This window comes from Scyliorhinus torazame, chromosome 27 (assembly GCF_047496885.1).
Source record: "Scyliorhinus torazame isolate Kashiwa2021f chromosome 27, sScyTor2.1, whole genome shotgun sequence".
Classification (NCBI taxonomy): domain Eukaryota; kingdom Metazoa; phylum Chordata; class Chondrichthyes; order Carcharhiniformes; family Scyliorhinidae; genus Scyliorhinus; species Scyliorhinus torazame.
The window spans coordinates 5,738,429-5,756,463 of NC_092733.1; the positions used below are offsets into that span (position 1 = coordinate 5,738,429).

The 18,035-nt window shown below is 54.7% G+C and overlaps 1 protein-coding gene across 3 annotated transcripts in view; it reads right to left on the reverse strand.

The window, feature by feature from the left end:
- Window positions 1-1,340: 1,340 nt before the first annotated feature.
- The window catches only part of LOC140403152 (transmembrane protein 205-like), a 55,336-nt gene continuing 38,641 nt past the window's right edge, over window positions 1,341-18,035 (reverse strand). For all 3 annotated transcript variants that reach the window (XM_072490844.1, XM_072490843.1, XM_072490842.1), the window contains 3 exons: window positions 10,333-10,448; window positions 3,057-3,220; window positions 1,341-2,339 (listed from right to left, as the gene is read on the reverse strand). In XM_072490844.1, coding sequence (XP_072346945.1) covers window positions 2,037-2,339; window positions 3,057-3,220; window positions 10,333-10,429 — 564 coding nt within the window. In that variant the 5' untranslated portion in view covers window positions 10,430-10,448 and the 3' untranslated portion in view covers window positions 1,341-2,036. The remainder of the gene's footprint in view (window positions 2,340-3,056; window positions 3,221-10,332; window positions 10,449-18,035) is intronic.

The window sequence follows — 18,035 nt, forward strand, 5'->3', positions numbered from 1 at the left end:
TGAGAACAAACTGAGTTTATTCAACCGCTCCTCATAGCTAATGCCCTCCATACCAGGCAACATCCTGGTAAATCTCTTCTGCACCCTCTCTAAAGCCTCCACATCCTTCTGGTAGTGTGGCGACCAGAATTGAACACTATACTCCAAGTGTGGCCGAACTAAGGTTCTAGATTGGACTAGATTGTCTCGGAGGGAACGGTGTCTGCGGAATGCTGACAGAGGGAGTGAAGGGAAGGTGTGTTTGGTGGTGGCATCACGCTGGAATTGGCGAAAATGGCGGAGGATTATACTTTGCATACGGAGGCTGGTGGGATGAAATGTGAGAACTAGGGGGGCTCTATCTTTGTTCTGGGAGGGAGTGGAGGGGCCGAGGCTACCATTAGCACCCGGTTTCCCTGGGTTTCTGTGGCTATGACTCATCTTTCATTCTCACTCCACAGTATAAATATTTCCCACTTTCTCTGTCAGCTTTGACAAAGAGTTATCGGACTCGAAACGTTAGCTCTTTTCTCTCCCTACAGATGCTGCCAGACCTGCTGAGATTTTCCAGCATTTTCTCTTTTGTTTCAGATTCCAGCATCCGCAGTAATTTACTTTTATTTAAATAGAAATAATCAGCAGGTCTGGTAGCAAGTTAAATATTTCAGGTCAGTGACATTTCATCTGAACCGGGAAAGTTAGGAAGCTCATTGTTTTTAGATGGATGAAATGGTGGGGGGTTGGAAAAAGGAGACAAGGTCAGAAGACAGGAGGCATTAAATAAGAAGAGTTGCTGGTGACGGGTAAAAGGGGCGTTAATGGGTCGGGTTTCTAGAGGAGGTGCGAATGGCAGGATACTGACAGCTGCTGTAACGTGCCTGTTGGAAAGGTGAGGTTTTGTTCCTCCAGTTTGTGTTGGGTTTCACTGGGAGAGCAGCCAAGGTCTGAGATTTCAGTGTGCGAGCAGGTGGAGATGAAAATGACTGGAAGCTCAACGTCACGCTAGTGGACTGGTATTCTGCAAAATCAGTGGTCTGCATGCACAGGCGGGAACTGGCTGACATCTCTATCACAGACCTGGCCTTTTATCCAACCACCCCCGTTCCTCCTACATAAAAGCAGTTACATTTCTAACATTCCCCATTATGATAAAAGGTTGGGACATTAATTCTCTCCCCAGATGCTATCAAGCCTGTTGAGTATTTACAGCATTTTCTGTTTATAGTTCAGATTTCCAGAATCTGCAGTATTTTACTTTTAGATATGGAAATTACACCCTCCTGTGTCCAACCCAATAGCATTTGATAACAAAGCAACTCGCCTGTGCAATTGAGAAATATCAGCACCGTAGGATATAAATCTTTTTAACTTTGTCAATTTTATCAAGCAGTTCCATGTACGATACAGACCACATTAGAGTCAGAGTAAAGCTCTCTGATCGCGTACATTAACCGTAACTTCATTGGAATGTGCCCCACATTTCCACTGCCTGCACTGACCATCCCCATACACTTTCTGATGATGTTTCTAAGTCGCAAGCTGTTCTACCAGCCTGTTTTACATCACCGCCCAGTGCTGATCTCTGTCAGATCCTGAGCCAAACTGAAGCTGGTGAATCGAGTCACACTTCACATAAAAGGCTGGAATTGCAAAACAAGTTACAGTGAATGTTCCCAAGAGAAGGTTGCAATGTCAGGGGCGTGACAACTTCATCAAGTGTAATTTAACACAACGTTAACCAGGGTTCTGTGCGGTGGACTCACCCTGATAAGGAGCTGAAGTGTCACAAATCCAGCTCAAGTAGCATCCTTACCAGAGAGGGATAGACTTGCAACCTTGGACATGGCCTAGGGGGCCAGGGCTGGAACAAGTCAATGCTCCTCACAGTAAAAAGCTTTCACAAATTGGACTGTTTTCTGTTGATCACCAGTGATTGGCATAATTAGAACACAATTATCAAAATGGAGATAACACACAGGAGTTTACAATGTCCACAGTATCGTAAAATCCCAAATGAAATATTTTGGCAGACTCAAGAGGAAGGTAACCAAGATTTTCTAGAAAGTCTTCAGGTTGGTTGCAGTGTAAAGCAGGTTGAGTCCATTACAGAAAACACAGACCAGGTTACACACCATGGAGAGGACATGGTACTTGACAAAGCGCTGGCGCAGTTTCTGATATTTAGGGTCTTTCTCCTTCAGCTTCTTGTAGAGTTCTCGGTGGCTTCCAAACCCCACCTCCTGTCCCAAGTGGTGCTCATTCTCGATCTGGTGCATCTCCATCATAATCTCTGTCGTGGTTTCACCGAACCATTGGGCATTAAATGCAGAGAGGATCACGCAGATAAAAAACGATGTTATCTGTGAGGAAACAGGAATGGGCAATAAAATTACTGATAGGTATCTCCAGCCACTGTCTGTTTCCCTGGACCCACTCATCTCGTTCACAAGACAGCATGGACGCCTACTTCAGGAGTTCATCGGCCACAAGGGGTAAACGACAGCTGGGTCATGTCTGTAGCACCCTGCTGAGATCGGGAACTCTGCTGTGTGAGGAGTGCGATCTCCATTCAGGTGGCATCACGCATCGGAGTTCCAACTCACTAATCCTTCTCCACAGACTTCTTCCTCCACTGTAGTTTATGTATTGGTCAGCACATCCACCTTGTATTGTGCTCACTTTATTGCTAAAGTTAGTGAACTGCAGAAAATGTCCCGCGCCCTCTCTCCTCTCTCGTGAGAACACTACAACTGACCTCAACCTTCCTGGACTTGCTGGGAGGGAAGAGGGGATCGTTTGGGAATCTCACCCTGTTCACTTGCCAGTGATTTCTGCTGGCTATTGGACAAGGGGAATAAAAGAAGGCCACGTCAATTGTGATGTGATCACTGTCTCCTAGTACATGAGCAAAAGTCAGACAGGTGACCGTGGAATATCACTGCAGCAACGGTCAAAGTCTTTGGGAGCGCAGTCGGGAGAGCAGGAGACACAACTGAAATAACATAAACAGCTATCTTTAAAGTTACTCTATGCTGACCCAAAGTTACGTTATTAGCAGCATGTTGTTTCGGAGTTACCTGAACGGCTTCATCATTGTTGAGTAACTCGTGTGGATGATACAAGGCATAAAGAGACAGGTTGAGGAATGAGCCTCCCAGGACAGTGTAGAAATAGTAAGGAAACAAACTTCTTTGAACTAAGCCAAAATTATGTCTGCTAATGGTGTTAATCAGAACAAAACCTATGGAGAGAGAACAGTTTCAAAGCTTTTAAATTCTGATCGTACCATGGACAAAGATTCACACTGAACATGGTAAATTTCGAACTAATGTCAAGGAAATCTTCTTTACACAAAAAGTGATCAACACTTGGAACACATTTCCAGCAGAGAGCTAGAGGTGAAAATAACTAAATCCTGCAGGAGGGGGTGGTGAGGACAGTGTTTTTGATGGGCAGAACAATTTGATCATCTGTAATCACCTTGTGAATCTCCCTCTGATTCCCTTTCCTGTGCTGTTAGGAGCTGGTCGGTCCACACTTGCTACAATATGGGCTGAAACATCTGGCTATTGGTAACAGTCTGACACTAAGATTTGGGAAAAACCATCAACAATCCACAAACCAAAAACCGATAGATCATTAAAACTCTCGCAAATGTTGCACGCTCAGGTGGCGCTGTTATGTCAACATTCAATATTAAAAGTGTTTGTGTAAAGATTTACCATGGAAAGTCTGTATATGAGCAGTTGCTTTGCAATGATGTTGTTGCACATTCTGGCCAGCAGCAGACTATGCCTTGTATAAAATCTTGGATAAAATGGAACCTAATTATCTTGCAACTACCCATGTAGTATAGGATTAAAACAAACTTTAAGAACCTATAAGCTTTTCAACTCCCAGGCTAGGTTGACTATATTCCGCCCCCACCATCGCTAGTGATTCGCTCATTAATGTAATAATAATATAATAATCGCTTATCGTCATAAGTAGGCTTCAATGAAGTTACTGTGAAAAGCCCCTAGTCGCCAAATACTGGCGCCTGTTCGGGGAGGCTGGTACGGGCATTGAACCCGCGCTGCTGCCTTGTTCTGCATTACAAGCCAGCTATTTAGCCTAGTGTGCTAAACCATCCCCTTGCTAAACCAGCCCCTAATGGGTGATCAATGATGATCACGATGTGGAGATGCCGGCGTTGGACTGGGGTGAGCACAGTAAGAAGTCTTACAACACCAGGTTAAAGTCCAACAGGTTTGTTTCGATGTCACTAGCTTTCGGAGCGCTGCTCCTTCCTCAGGTCACATAATGATAATCATGTAAGGGGCAACTTTGATGTGATCATCATCTTGTACATCAGTCACAGCTCCTTCAAGTGATTCCAGGAAGGACTGGAACAAGGCATCATCAACTCCAGAATTATTTGTAATATGTTTTTTTAAAACAAAATAAAAGATGCCATTAAAGAATATGTAAAAGATGGTATTAAAATAATCTAAATTTAAAAACTGTTAATTTGTGCGAAACGTTAATCTGCGATTGAAAGATTTAAATTGTTGATGAGAAGGTTCCGAACACAGTCTCTGAAAGCTATCAGCTGGTTAACTCTGTACTGCTGGACTTCCGGTTGCGGCTATGCGGAGCTAAGTCGCACATTCGGTGGCTCCTGCAAAAACTGACTCTTGGGCTCTTTTCAGGGCCCCCAACGGCCCTTTTTTGACGTTTCCCGGTGTGGGAAAGAGATTACAACAATTCCCCGACAGTATGGCTTTTACCAGGAGCGGGGCGACTAAAAAGGTGGTGGTGGACCCGAAGAAGGTGCGAGGGAAGAAGAACAAAATGGCGGTGGGCGGAGACCAGGCAGCATGGTTGCAGTGGGCGCAGGAGCAACAGGAGGGTATCCAGCGCTGCTTTAGGGAGATTAAAGTGGACCTGGTTGAGCCGATGAAGGCTTCTATTGATAAGCTGCTGGAAACACAGTCGGCCCAGGGGGTGGCGATCCGTGAGGCCCGACAAAAGATCTCCGACAGCGAGGACGAGATCTTAGGCCTGGCGGTAAAGGTGGAGGCGCACGAGGCGCTCCACAAGAAATGGCAGGAGCAGTTCGAGGAGATGGAGAATCGGTCGAGGCGGATGAATTTGCGGATTCTGGGCCTCCCGGAGGGGCTGGAGGGGTCGGACGTGGGGGCCTATGTGGTCACCATGTTGAACTCGCTGATGGGAGCGAGGTCCTTCCAGGGGCCCCTGGAGCTGGAAGGGGCCCATAGAGTGCTGGCGAGGAGGCCCAAGGCTAACGAGCCGCCGCGGGCGGTGCTGGTGCGGTTCCATCGGTTCGTCGATCGGGAGTGTGTGCTCAGGTGGGCCAAGAAGGAGAGGAGCAGCAGGTGGGAGAACGCGGAGGTTCGAATATACCAGGACTGGAGTGCGGAGGTGGAGAAGAGGAGGGCCGGGTACAATCGAGCGAAGGCGGTGCTGCACAGGAAGGGGGTGAAGTTTGGCATGCTGCAGCCGGCGTGACTGTGGGTTACCTACAAGGACCGGCACCATTATTTTGAGTCTCCGGAGGAGGCGTGGGCCTTTGTTCAGGCCGAGAAGTTGGACACAGATTGAGGGTCGGGATGGGCGTTTGGGGGCTGCGGTGGATACGTTACTTTTTGAGGGGGGGTCCTTCGCTCTTGGTTTCTTTTTCTTTGTGTTTTTCTCTTTCTGGTCGGTGAGGGTGGTTAGGGCGGGTTGGGCACTGTTTTGGTTGGGTTGGTCGGGGGGCTCTTGGAGGGGGGTAAGCAAAGGGAACAGGGGTGGATGGCCGGCGGTTAGATGGGGCCCCGCGGGGGAGGGGGAGGCCCGAGTCGTGGGTGAGGGGACTGGGCCTGTAAAAGGAGCTGCGCCAGAGGTGGCGGGGCCGGGCAGGTGGAAAGCGCGGGCTTTTTCCCGCGCTGAAGACTGGAGGGGGCAGGGCCGGGGCGGGGAAGCGAGGGTTGTTTCCGCGCTTAGAATGGAAGGGGGAGGGGGAAGAGCCTGTGGATGGTGAACAGAAGAGGAGGGTGTGTCACACAATGGGAGGAGTCGAAGGAGAGGCGGGAGTGGCCGGGGTCAGCTGCAATGGGGGTAGTAAAACAGCCAGGATGGGTCCTAGCCGGGGGGGGGGGGGGGGGGTCAAGTTGCTGCTGCTATGGTCAAGGGGGAGCTGGAGCGAGTGGGTGGGGGGGGGGTCGAGACGGGGGTCTGCCGCCGTGGGGAACAGGCCAGGCGTGGGGTTCGGGCGCGTGGCTGGCCGAGGAGGGGTTATGGCTAGTCGGCGGGGGAAGGGGGCGGGTAGCCCCCTGATCCGGCTGATAACCTGGAATGTAAGGGGACTGAACGGGCCGGTCAAGCGGCCCGGGTGTTCGCGCACCTGAAGGGGCTGAAGGCGGATGTGGTCATGCTCCAGGAGACACACCTGAAGGTGGCAGACCAGGTAAGATTGAGGAAGGGGTGGGTAGGTCAGGTGTTTCATTCGGGGCTGGATGCCAAAAATCGAGGGGTGGCGATCTTGGTGGGAAAGAAGGTGTCATTCGAGGCGTTGAGCATTGTGGCAGATAATGGCGGTAGGTACATAATGGTAAGTGGTAAGCTGCAGGGGGAGAGGGTGGTACTGGTCAATGTGTATGCCCCAAACTGGGATGATGCGGGTTTTATGCGCCGCATGTTGGGTCGGATCCCAGACTTGGAAGTGGGGGGCCTGATAATGGGGGGAGACTTTAACACGGTGCTGGATCCGGCACTGGACCGCTCCAGGTCTAGGACGGGTAGGAAGCCGGCGGCGGCTAGAGTGCTGAGGGGGTTTATGGACCAGATGGGAGGGGTGGACCCTTGGAGATTTGCAAGGCCGGGGGCTCGGGAATTTTCATTCTTCTCACATGTCCATAAGGCTTATTCCCGGATCGACTTTTTTATTTTGAGCAGGGCGCTGATAGCGAGAGTAGAGGATACCGAGTATTCGGCGATAGCCATTTCGGACCACGCCCCGCATTGGGTGGACTTGGAGATGGGGAGGAGAGGGACCAGCGCCCGTTGTGACGCTTGGAGGTGGGGCTGTTGGCGGACGAGGAGGTGAGCGAGCGGGTCCGAGGAAGTATAGAGAGGTACCTGGAGGCCAACGATAACGGGGAGGTCCGAGTGGGGATGGTATGGGAGGCGCTGAAGGCGGTGGTGAGGGAAGAGCTGATCTCCATTAGGGCCCACAAGGAGAGGAGGGAGCGGGGGGAGAGGGAGAGGCTGGTGGGGGAGATGGTGAGGGTAGACAGGAGGTATGCGGAGGTGCCCGAGGAAGGATTGTTGAGGAAGAGGCGTAGCCTCCAGGCCGAATTCGACCTGGAGACCACCAAGAAGGCGGAGGTGCAGTGGAGGAAGGCCCAGGGAGCGATTTATGAGTATGGGGAAAAGGCAAGCCGGATGCTGGCGCATCAGCTTCGGAAGCGGGACGCAGCTAGGGAGATCGGGGGAGTTAAGGACAGGGGAGGGAGTGTGGTGCGGAGTGGGGTTGGCATCAATGGGATCTTCAGGGACTTTTATGAAGAATTGTACCGATCCGAGCCCCCATGGGAGGGAGGGAGGGATGGGCCGCTTCCTGGACCAATTGAGGTTTCCGAAGGTGGAGGAGGGGCTGGTGGCGGGATTGGGGGCCCTGATTGGGCTGGAGGAGCTGGCCAAAGGGATAGGGAGCATGCAGGCGGGGAAGGCACTGGGGCCGGATGGTTTCCCGGTCAAATTCTATCAGAAATATATGGTCCTATTGGGCCCGTTGCTAGTTAGGACCTTCAATGAGGCAAGGGAGGGGGGGCTTTGCCCCCGACGATGTCTCGGGCACTGATCTCCTTGATCCTGAAGTGGGACAAGGATCCCCTGCAGTGTGGGTCTTACAGACCGATTCTGTTGCTAAATGTAGATGCCAAGGTGCTGGCGAAGGTCTTAGCCACGAGGATTGAGGGCCGCAGATCATCCACGAAGACCAGACGGGGTTCGTGAAGGGGAGGCAGTTGAACGCGAATGTGCGGAGGCTTTTGAACGTTATCATGATGCCGGCGAGGGAGGGGGAGGCGGAGACAGTGGTAGCGATGGACTTTGAGAAAGCCTTCGATAGGGTAGAGTTGGGGTACCTGTGGGAGGTGCTGAAGAGGTTCAGGTTTGGGGAGGGGTTTGTCAGGTGGGTTAGGCTGTTGTATGAGGTCCCGATGGCGAGTGTGGCCACAAACAGGAGGAGGTCCGAGTATTTCGGTTGCACCGAGGGACGAGGCAGGGGTGTCCCCTGTCCCCCCTGCTCTTCGCACTGGCGATTGAACCCCTGGCTATGGCACTGAGGGAGTCGAGGAACTGGAGGGGGTTGGTGCGGGGTGGGGAGGAGCATAGGGTGTCGCTCTATGCGGACGACTTGCTGCTATATGTGGCGGACGCGGTGAGGGGAATGCCGGAGGTAATGAGGATCCTCAGGGAGTTTGGGGATTTTTCAGGGTACAAGCTCAACATGGGGAAGAGCGAGTTGTTCGTGATTCACCCAGGGGACCAGGAGAGGGGGATTGGCGAGCTCCCACTAAAAAGGGAGGAGAGGAGCTTCAGGTATTTGGGGGTCCAGGTGGCCAGGAGCTGGGGGGCCCTGCATAGACTTAACTTTACAAGGCTGGTGGAGCAAATGGAGGAGGAGTTCAAGAGGTGGGACGCGTTGCCGCTGTCCCTGGCGGGTAGGGTGCAGTCAGTCAAAATGACGGTGCTCCCAAGGTTTTTGTTCCTGTTCCAGTGCCTCCCCGTGTTTATCCCGAAGGCCTTTTTTAAGCGGGTCAACAGGAGTATAATGGGGTTTGTGTGGGCGCGAGGGACTCCGAGGGTAAGAAGGGTGTTCCTGGAGCAGAGTAGAGATAGGGGGGGGCTGGCGCTGCCCAACCTCTGTGGGTACTACTGGGCCGCCAATGCGGTGATGGTGCGCAAGTGGGTGATGAAGGGGGAGGGGGCTGCATGGAAGAGGCTGGAGATGGCGTCCTGTGAGGGTACAAGTCTGGGGGCGTTGGCAACGGCGCCGCTGCCGCTCCCTCCAAGGAGGTATACCACGAGCGCGATGGTGGCGGCTGCCCTCAAAATCTGGGGGCAGTGGAGGCGGCACAGGGGGGAAGTTGGGGCCTCGGTGTGGACCCCAATACGGGGGAACCACCGGTTCGTCCCAGGGAGAACAGATGGAGGGTTTTCGGGGTGGCACAGGGCAGGGATAGGAAGGTTGGGGGACCTGTTTGTGGACGGGAAGTTCGCGAGGCTGGGTGAGCTGGAGGAGAAGTACGGGCTCCCCCCGGGGAACACCTTCAGGTACTTACAGGTAAGGGCGTTTGCCAGGCGGCAGGTGGTGGAATTCCCGCGGCTACTGCCACACGCAGTACAGGACACGGTGCTCTCGGGGGGGGGGGGGGAGATCTCGGAAACTTACCAGGTGATGCAGGAGGAGGAGGCCTCGGTGGTGGAGGTGAAAGGTAAGTGGGAGGAGTTGGGAGAGGAGATTGAGGAAGGGACGTGGGTAGATGCCCTAGGGAGGGTGAACTCTTCCTCATCGTGCGCGAGGCTCAGCCTCATACAGTTTAAGGTGCTGCACAGGGCACACATGACCGGGACAAGGATGAGCCGGTTTTTTGGGGGTGAGGACAGGTGTGTTAGGTGCTCAGGGAGCCCAGCAAATCACACCCATATGTTCTGGGCGTGCCCAGCGCTGGTGAAATTTTGGAAGGGCGTAGCGAGGACGGTGTCGAGGGTGGTAGGATCCAGGGTCAAACCGGGCTGGGGGCTCGCAATATTTGGGGTGGCAGAGGAGCCGGGAGTGCAGGAGGCGAAAGAGGCCGGAATTCTGGCCTTTGCGTCCCTGGTAGCCCGGCGAAGGATTCTTCTTCAGTGGAAGGATGTGAGGCCCCCAAGCGTGGAATCCTGGATCAGCGATATGGCAGGGTTCATTAAGTTGGAGAGGGTGAAATTCGCCTTGAGGGTCGGTACAAGGGTTCTTTAGGCGGTGGCAACCGTTCTTAGACTTTCTGGCAGAACGATAGACATTGGTCAATGGCAGCAGCAACTTGGGGGTTTACTTTATTTTTTGTTTTTGTTATTTACACTGGAGGGTCTGAGGGGTGTATATACCTGTTGTGTTAAGTCGGGGTGTTAATGTTAATTTATTATTTATGTACAGGGGGGAGGGGGGGGTATGGAGGGTTGCTTTTTTAGACAATGTTTTGTACTTAACCCTGTTGGGTTCCTTTTTCATTTTGTTATTGATATTTTATGAAAACCTTAATAAAAATTATTTTTTATAAAACAAAAAAACCTCTGTACTGCTGTCTTTCTCCCGCATCTTACCCGATAACGACACCCATATCTGCATGCCCCAGGAGGTAGACAGTATAATCAGGTGGGCTGCTTTGACCAGGGCCGTAGGGTCTCCCTCTGTTGGCATTCTGGATTCTTATCAGACTCTGTTTTATTGGAATAAAGGAAAAAGGCGTCACCCAAAGTATTTTCCTTATCCCGGTTTCATCTCTCTAAAGACATGAAATTATGTTTGAGGGGGGAATACGTTTCCTGGAACTGGCACCCCTCCGGTACTGAGCTCAAGTGAAAAGCTTTTTTTTAGAAAAGCAAAATACTGCAGATGCTGGAAATCTGAAACAAAATGCTGGAAATACTCAGCAGGTCAGGCAGCGTCTGCGGAGAGAGAGAGAGAACGGCTGGAATTTCCCAGCAGGAGTGATGGGGCCAGAGTCCTTGTAACATCCATTCACATCGATGGGCCTGAGAAAGGTCTCCCCATCACTGTTGCGGGACCTTCAACGATAGTTATTCAACTATAGCATACTTCACTCCTCAACTGACTAGATGACACAAGAGTTGAGTTTTAGTTCAGAACTTTATTACAAGCTAGCAGGGGAACTAAACTACCCCCAGATGGCCTGCTCACTACCCAATCACAGCAAAAAGTGATTATCTCAGGTAATTAACATACACCAATCAAAAGAATACATTTGTTCAAAAATGATCTGTGCAAAAATGATCTATGTCCATTCACAATTAATAATTGGGATTCCATAATTCATTACATTGAGTATAGTTTTCAATCACAATCAAAGCACGTATAGTATTATTATATCGGCAGGCAAGTAAGGTGCCTCTACTTATCTACACGTTTTCAGGCAGTTATTAGATTAAGTATATACCTGAATTCGAGCCCCCCAGACTCCAATCCCATTGCTTTGTGTTCTATGATAATCCCGTAAGGGGCAACTGCCTGGTACCAATTAGCTTCCTGTGAGCAGGCATCATTGCCGAAACTACAAGTCCGTGGAAGATTTATCCGATGCCATAGCAACGGCTTGTTGTTAAACTTACTGGCATCTGCAAGCAGGAGGTCATGTGAGCCCCTAGGTATTATTTAAACCTGGTATATAGGTTTTATACCCCTTCAATCACGCTTTGCACATCCGGGTGCTACTTCTCAGGTATCAGTCAGGACTTGCTGGTGATACTCTTGCCTGAGACAGAAGATTGGGATTCATGCCCCACTCCAGAGCCTGGACCTTGATTTCTAGGCCATCACTCCCACAATAGAGGCAGTCACAGCTTTATGTGAGGAAACCTTTACTGTTCTGTTGCCTGGAGCCCTTAATCCAGTGCAGTGCTGGATGGGGTGCTGCAGTGTGAGGGTCAGGGTGCTGCAGTGTGAGGGTCAGGGTGCTGCAGTGTCAGAGGGTCAGGGTGCTGCAGTGTGAGGGTCAGGGTGCTGCAGTGTGAGGGTCAGGGTGCTGCTGTGTCAGAGGGTCAGGGTGCTGCAGTGTGAGGGTCAGGGTGCTGCAGTGTGAGGGTCAGGGTGCTACAGTGTCAGAGGGTCAGGATGCTGCAGTGTGAGGGTCAGGGTGCTACAGTGTCAGAGGGTCAGGATGCTGCAGTGTGAGGGTAAGGGTGCTACAGTGTCAGAGGGTCAGGGTGCTGCAGTGTGAGGGTCAGGGTGCTGCAGTGTCAGAGGGTCAGGGTGCTGCAGTGTCAGAGGGTCGGGATGCTGCAGTGTGAGGGTCAGGGTGCTACAGTGTGAGGGTCAGGGTGCTACAGTGTGAGGGTCAGGGTGCTGCAGTGTGAGGGTCAGGGTGCTGCAGTGTCAGAGGGTCGGGATGCTGCAGTGTGAGGGTCAGGGTGCTACAGTGTGAGGGTCAGGGTGCTACAGTGTGAGGATCAGGGTGCTGCAGTGTGAGGGTCAGGGTGCTGCAGTGTGAGGGTCAGGGTGCTGCAGTGTCAGAGGGTCAGGATGCTGCAGTGTGAGGGTCAGGGTGCTGCAGTGTCAGAGGGTCAGGGTGCTGCAGTGTCAGAGGGTCAGGGTGCTGCAGTGTCAGAGGGTCAGGGTGCTGCAGTGTGAGGGTCAGGGTGCTGCAGTGTCAGAGGGTCAGGGTGCTGCAGTGTCAGAGGGTCAGGGTGCTGCAGTGTCAGAGGGTCAGGGTGCTGCAGTGTGAGGGTCAGGGTGCTGCAGTGTCAGAGGGTCAGGATGCTGCAGTGTCAGAGGGTCAGGGTGCTGCAGTGTGAGGGTCAGGGTGCTGCAGTGTGAGGGTCAGGGTGCTGCAGTGTCAGAGGGTCAGGGTGCTGCAGAGTGAGTGTCAGGATGCTGCAGTGTCAGAGGGTCAGGATGCTGCAGTGTGAGGTTCAGGGTGCTGCAGTGTCAGAGGGTCAGGGTGCTGCAGTGTCAGAGGGTCAGGATGCTGCAGTGTGAGGTTCAGGGTGCTGCAGTGTCAGAGGGTCAGGGTGCTGCAGTGTCAGAGGGTCAGGGTGCTGCAGTGTCAGAGGGTCAGGATGCTGCAGTGTCAGAGGGGCAGGGTACTGCAGTGTGAGGGTCAGGATGCTGCAGTGTCAGAGGGTCAGGGTGCTGCAGTGTCAGAGGGTCAGGGTGCTGCAGTGTCAGAGGGTCAGGGTGCTGCAGTGTGAGGGTCAGGGTGCTGCAGTGTCAGAGGGTCAGGGTGCTGCAGTGTCAGAGGGTCAGGATGCTGCAGTGTCAGAGGGTCAGGGTACTGCAGTGTGAGGGTCAGGATGCTGCAGTGTCAGAGGGTCAGGGTGCTGCAGTGTCAGAGGGTCAGGGTGCTGCAGTGTCAGAGGGTCAGGGTGCTGCAGTGTCAGAGGGTCAGGGTGCTGCAGTGTCAAAGGGTCAGGATGCTGCAGTGTCAGAGGGTCAGGGTGCTGCAGTGTCAGAGGGTCAGGGTGCTGCAGTGTCAGAGGGTCAGGGTGCTGCAGTGTCAGAGGGCCAGGATGCTGCAGAGTGAGGGTCAGGCTGCTGCAGTGTGAGGGTCAGGATGCTGCAGTGTGAGGGTCAGGATGCTGCAATGTGAGGGTCAGGGTGCTGCAGTGTCAGAGTGCTGCAGTGTCAGAGGGTCAGGGTACTGCAGTGTCAGAGGGTCAGGATGCTGCAGTGTCAGAGGGTCAGGGTGCTGCAGTGTGAGGGTCAGGATGCTGCAGTGTGAGGGTCAGGATGCTGCAGAGTGAGGGTCAGGGTGCTGCAGTGTCAGAGGGTCAGGGTGCTGCAGTGTCAGAGGGTCAGGGTGCTGCAGTGTGAGGGTCAGGATGCTGCAGTGTGAGGGTCAGGGTGCTGCAGTGTGAGGGTCAGGGTGCTGCAGTGTGAGGGTCAGGGTGCTGCAGTGTGAGGGTCAGGGTGCTGCAGTGTGAGGGTCAGGATGCTGCAGTGTCAGAGGGTCAGGATGCTGCAGTGTGAGGGTCAGGGTGCTGCAGTGTCAGAGGGTCAGGGTGCTGCAGTGTGAGGGTCAGGATGCTGCAGTGTGAGGGTCAGGATGCTGCAGTGTGAGGGTCAGGGTGCTGCAGTGTCAGAGTGCTGAGTGTCAGAGGGTCAGGGTACTGCAGTGTCAGAGGGTCAGGATGCTGCAGTGTGAGGGTCAGGATGCTGCAGTGTGAGGGTCAGGATGCTGCAGTGTGAGGGTCAGGGTGCTGCAGTGTCAGAGGGTCAGGATGCTGCAGAGTGAGGGTCAGGGTGCTGCAGTGTCAGAGGGTCAGGGTGCTGCAGTCTCAGAGGGTCAGGGTGCTGCAGTGTGAGGGTCAGGGAGCTGCAATGTCAGAGGGTCAGGGTGCTGCAGTGTGAGGGTCAGGGTGCTGCAGTGTCAGAGGGTCAGGATGCTGCGGTGTGAGGTTCAGGGTGCTGCAGTGTCAGAGGGTCAGGATGCTGCAGTGTGAGGGTCAGGGTGCTGCAGTGTGAGGGTCAGGGTGCTGCAGTGTCAGAGGGTCAGGATGCTGCAGTGTCAGAGGGTCAGGGTGCTGCAGTGTGAGGGTCAGGGTGCTGCAGTGTGAGGGTCAGGGTGCTGCAGTGTCAGAGGGTCAGGGTGCTGCAGTGTGAGGGTCAGGATGCTGCAGTGTGAGGGTCAGGGTGCTGCAGAGTGAGTGTCAGGATGCTGCAGTGTCAGAGGGTCAGGATGCTGCAGTGTGAGGTTCAGGGTGCTGCAGTGTCAGAGGGTCAGGGTGCTGCAGTGTCAGAGGGTCAGGGTGCTGCAGTGTGAGGGTCAGGGTGCTGCAGTGTCAGAGGGTCAGGATGCTGCAGTGTCAGAGGGTCAGGGTGCTGCAGTGTGAGGGTCAGGGTGCTGCAGTGAGGGTCAGGGTGCTGCAGTGTCAGAGGGTCAGGGTGCTGCAGTGTGAGGGTCAGGGTGCTGCAGTGTCAGAGGGTCAGGGTACTGCAGTGTCAGAGGGTCAGGGTGCTGCAGTGTCAGAGGGTCAGGGTGCAGCAGTGTCAGAGGGTCAGGGTGCTGCAGTGTCAGAGGGTCAGGATGCTGCAGTGTCAGAGGATCAGGGTACTGCAGTGTGAGGGTCAGGATGCTGCAGTGTCAGAGGGTCAGGGTGCTGCAGTGTCAGAGGGTCAGGGTGCTGCAGTGTCAGAGGGTCAGGGTGCTGCAGTGTGAGGGTCAGGGTGCTGCAGTGTCAGAGGGTCAGGGTACTGCAGAGTGAGTGTCAGGATGCTGCAGTGTCAGAGGGTCAGGATGTTGCAGTGTCAGAGGGTCAGGGTGCTGCAGTGTCAGAGGGTCAGGATGCTGCAGTGTCAGAGGGTCAGGGTGCTGCAGTGTCAGAGGATCAGGGTGCTGCAGTGTCAGAGGGTCAGGATGCTGCAGTGTCAGAGGGTCAGGGTACTGCAGTGTGAGGGTCAGGATGCTGCAGTGTCAGAGGGTCAGGGTGCTGCAGTGTCAGAGGGTCAGGGTGCTGCAGTGTGAGGGTCAGGATGCTGCAGTGTGAGGGTCAGGGTGCTGCAGTGTGAGGGTCAGGATGCTGCAGTGTGAGGGTCAGGATGCTGCAGTGTGAGGGTCAGGGTGCTGCAGTGTGAGGGCCAGGATGCTGCAGTGTCAGAGGGTCAGGGTGCTGCAGTGTGAGGGTCAGGATGCTGCAGTGTGAGGGTCAGGATGCTGCAGTGTGAGGGTCAGGGTGCTGCAGTGTGAGGGCCAGGATGCTGCAGTGTCAGAGGGTCAGGGTGCTGCAGTGTGAGGGTCAGGATGCTGCAGTGTGAGGGTCAGGATGCTGCAGTGTGAGGGTCAGGGTGCTGCAGTGTCAGAGTGCTGAGTGTCAGAGGGTCAGGGTACTGCAGTGTCAGAGGGTCAGGATGCTGCAGTGTGAGGGTCAGGATGCTGCAGTGTCAGAGGGTCAGGATGCTGCAGAGTGAGGGTCAGGGTGCTGCAGTGTCAGAGGGTCAGGGTGCTGCAGTCTCAGAGGGTCAGGGTGCTGCAGTGTGAGGGTCAGGGTGCTGCAGTGTGAGGGTCAGGGTGCTGCAATTTCAGAGGGTCAGGGTGCTGCAGTGTGAGGGTCAGGATGCTGCAGTGTGAGGGTCAGGGTGCTGCAGTGTCAGAGGGTCAGGATGCTGCGGAGTGAGGTTCAGGGTGCTGCAGTGTCAGAGGGTCGGGATGCTGCAGTGTGAGGGTCAGGGTGCTGCAGTGTGAGGGTCAGGGTGCTGCAGTGTCAGAGGGTCAGGATGCTGCAATGTCAGAGGGTCAGGGTGCTGCAGTGTGAGGGTCAGGGTGCTGCAGTGTGAGGGTCAGGGTGCTGCAGTGTCAGAGGGTCAGGGTGCTGCAGTGTGAGGGTCAGGATGCTGCAGTGTGAGGGTCAGGGTGCTGCAGAGTGAGTGTCAGGATGCTGCAGTGTCAGAGGGTCAGGATGCTGCAGTGTGAGGTTCAGGGTGCTGCAGTGTCAGAGGGTCAGGGTGCTGCAGTGTCAGAGGGTCAGGGTGCTGCAGTGTGAGGGTCAGGGTGCTGCAGTGTCAGAGGGTCAGGATGCTGCAGTGTCAGAGGGTCAGGGTGCTGCAGTGTGAGGGTCAGGGTGCTGCAGTGTCAGAGGGTCAGGATGCTGCAGTGTCAGAGGGTCAGGGTGCTGCAGTGTGAGGGTCAGGGTGCTGCAGTGTCAGAGGGTCAGGATGCTGCAGTGTCAGAGGGTCAGGGTGCTGCAGTGTCAGAGGGTCAGGGTGCTGCAGTGTGAGGGTCAGGGTGCTGCAGTGTCAGAGGGTCAGGGTGCTGCAGTGTCAGAGGGTCAGGGTGCTGCAGTGTCAGAGGGTCAGGGTGCTGCAGTGTCAGAGGGTCAGGATGCTGCAGTGTCAGAGGGTCAGGGTACTGCAGTGTGAGGGTCAGGATGCTGCAGTGTCAGAGGGTCAGGGTGCTGCAGTGTCAGAGGGTCAGGGTGCTGCAGTGTCAGAGGGTCAGGGTGCTGCAGTGTGAGGGTCAGGGTGCTGCAGTGTCAGAGGGTCAGGGTGCTGCAGTGTGAGGGTCAGGGTACTGCAGTGTCAGAGGGTCAGGGTGCTGCAGTGTCAGAGGGTCAGGGTGCTGCAGTGTGAGGGTCAGGATGCTGCAGTGTGAGGGTCAGGGTGCTGCAGTGTGAGGGTCAGGGTGCTGCAGTGTGAGGGTCAGGGTACTGCAGAGTGACTGTCAGGATGCTGCAGTGTCAGAGGGTCAGGATGTTGCAGTGTCAGAGGGTCAGGGTGCTGCAGTGTGAGGGTCAGGGTACTGCAGTGTCAGAGGGTCAGGGTGCTGCAGTGTGAGGGTCAGGGTACTGCAGAGTGACTGTCAGGATGCTGCAGTGTCAGAGGGTCAGGATGCTGCAGTGTCAGAGGGTCAGGGTACTGCAGAGTGACTGTCAGGATGCTGCAGTGTCAGAGGGTCAGGATGCTGCAGTGTCAGAGGGTCAGGATGTTGCAGTGTCAGAGGGTCAGGATGTTGCAGTGTCAGAGGGTCAGGGTACTGCAGAGTGACTGTCAGGATGCTGCAGTGTCAGAGGGTCAGGATGCTGCAGTGTCAGAGGGTCAGGGTGCTGCAGTGTCAGAGGATCAGGATGCTGCAGTGTCAGAGGGTCAGGGTACTGCAGTGTGAGGGTCAGGATGTTGCAGTGTCAGAGGGTCAGGGTGCTGCAGTGTCAGAGGGTCAGGGTGCTGCAGTGTGAGGGTCAGGATGCTGCAGTGTGAGGGTCAGGGTGCTGCAGTGTGAGGGTCAGGGTGCTGCAGTGTGAGGGTCAGGGTGCTGCAGTGTGAGGGTCAGGGTGCTGCAGTGTGAGGGTCAGGGTGCTGCAGCGTGAGGGTCAGGGTGCTGCAGCGTGACGGTCAGGGTGCTGCAGTGTGAGGGTCAGGGTGCTGCAGTGTGAGGGTCAGGGTGCTGCAGTGTGAGGGTCAGGGTGCTGCAGTGTGAGGGTCAGGGTGCTGCAATGTCAGAGGGTCAGGGTGCTGCAGTGTGAGGGTCAGGATGCTGCAGTGTGAGGGTCAGGATGCTGCAGTGAGAGTGTCAGGATGCTGCAGTGTGAGGGTCAGGATGCTGCGGTGTGAGGTTCAGGATGCTGCAGTGAGAGTGTCAGGATGCTGCAGTGTGAGGGTCAGGATGCTGCAGTGTCAGAGGGTCAGGGTGCTGCAGTGTCAGAGGGTCAGGATGCTGCAGTGTGAGGGTCAGGGTGCTGCAGTGTGAGGGTCAGGGTGCTGCAGTGTCAGAGGGTCAGGATGCTGCAGTGTCAGAGGGTCAGGGTGCTGCAGTGTGAGGGTCAGGATGCTGCAGTGTGAGGGTCAGGATGCTGCAGTG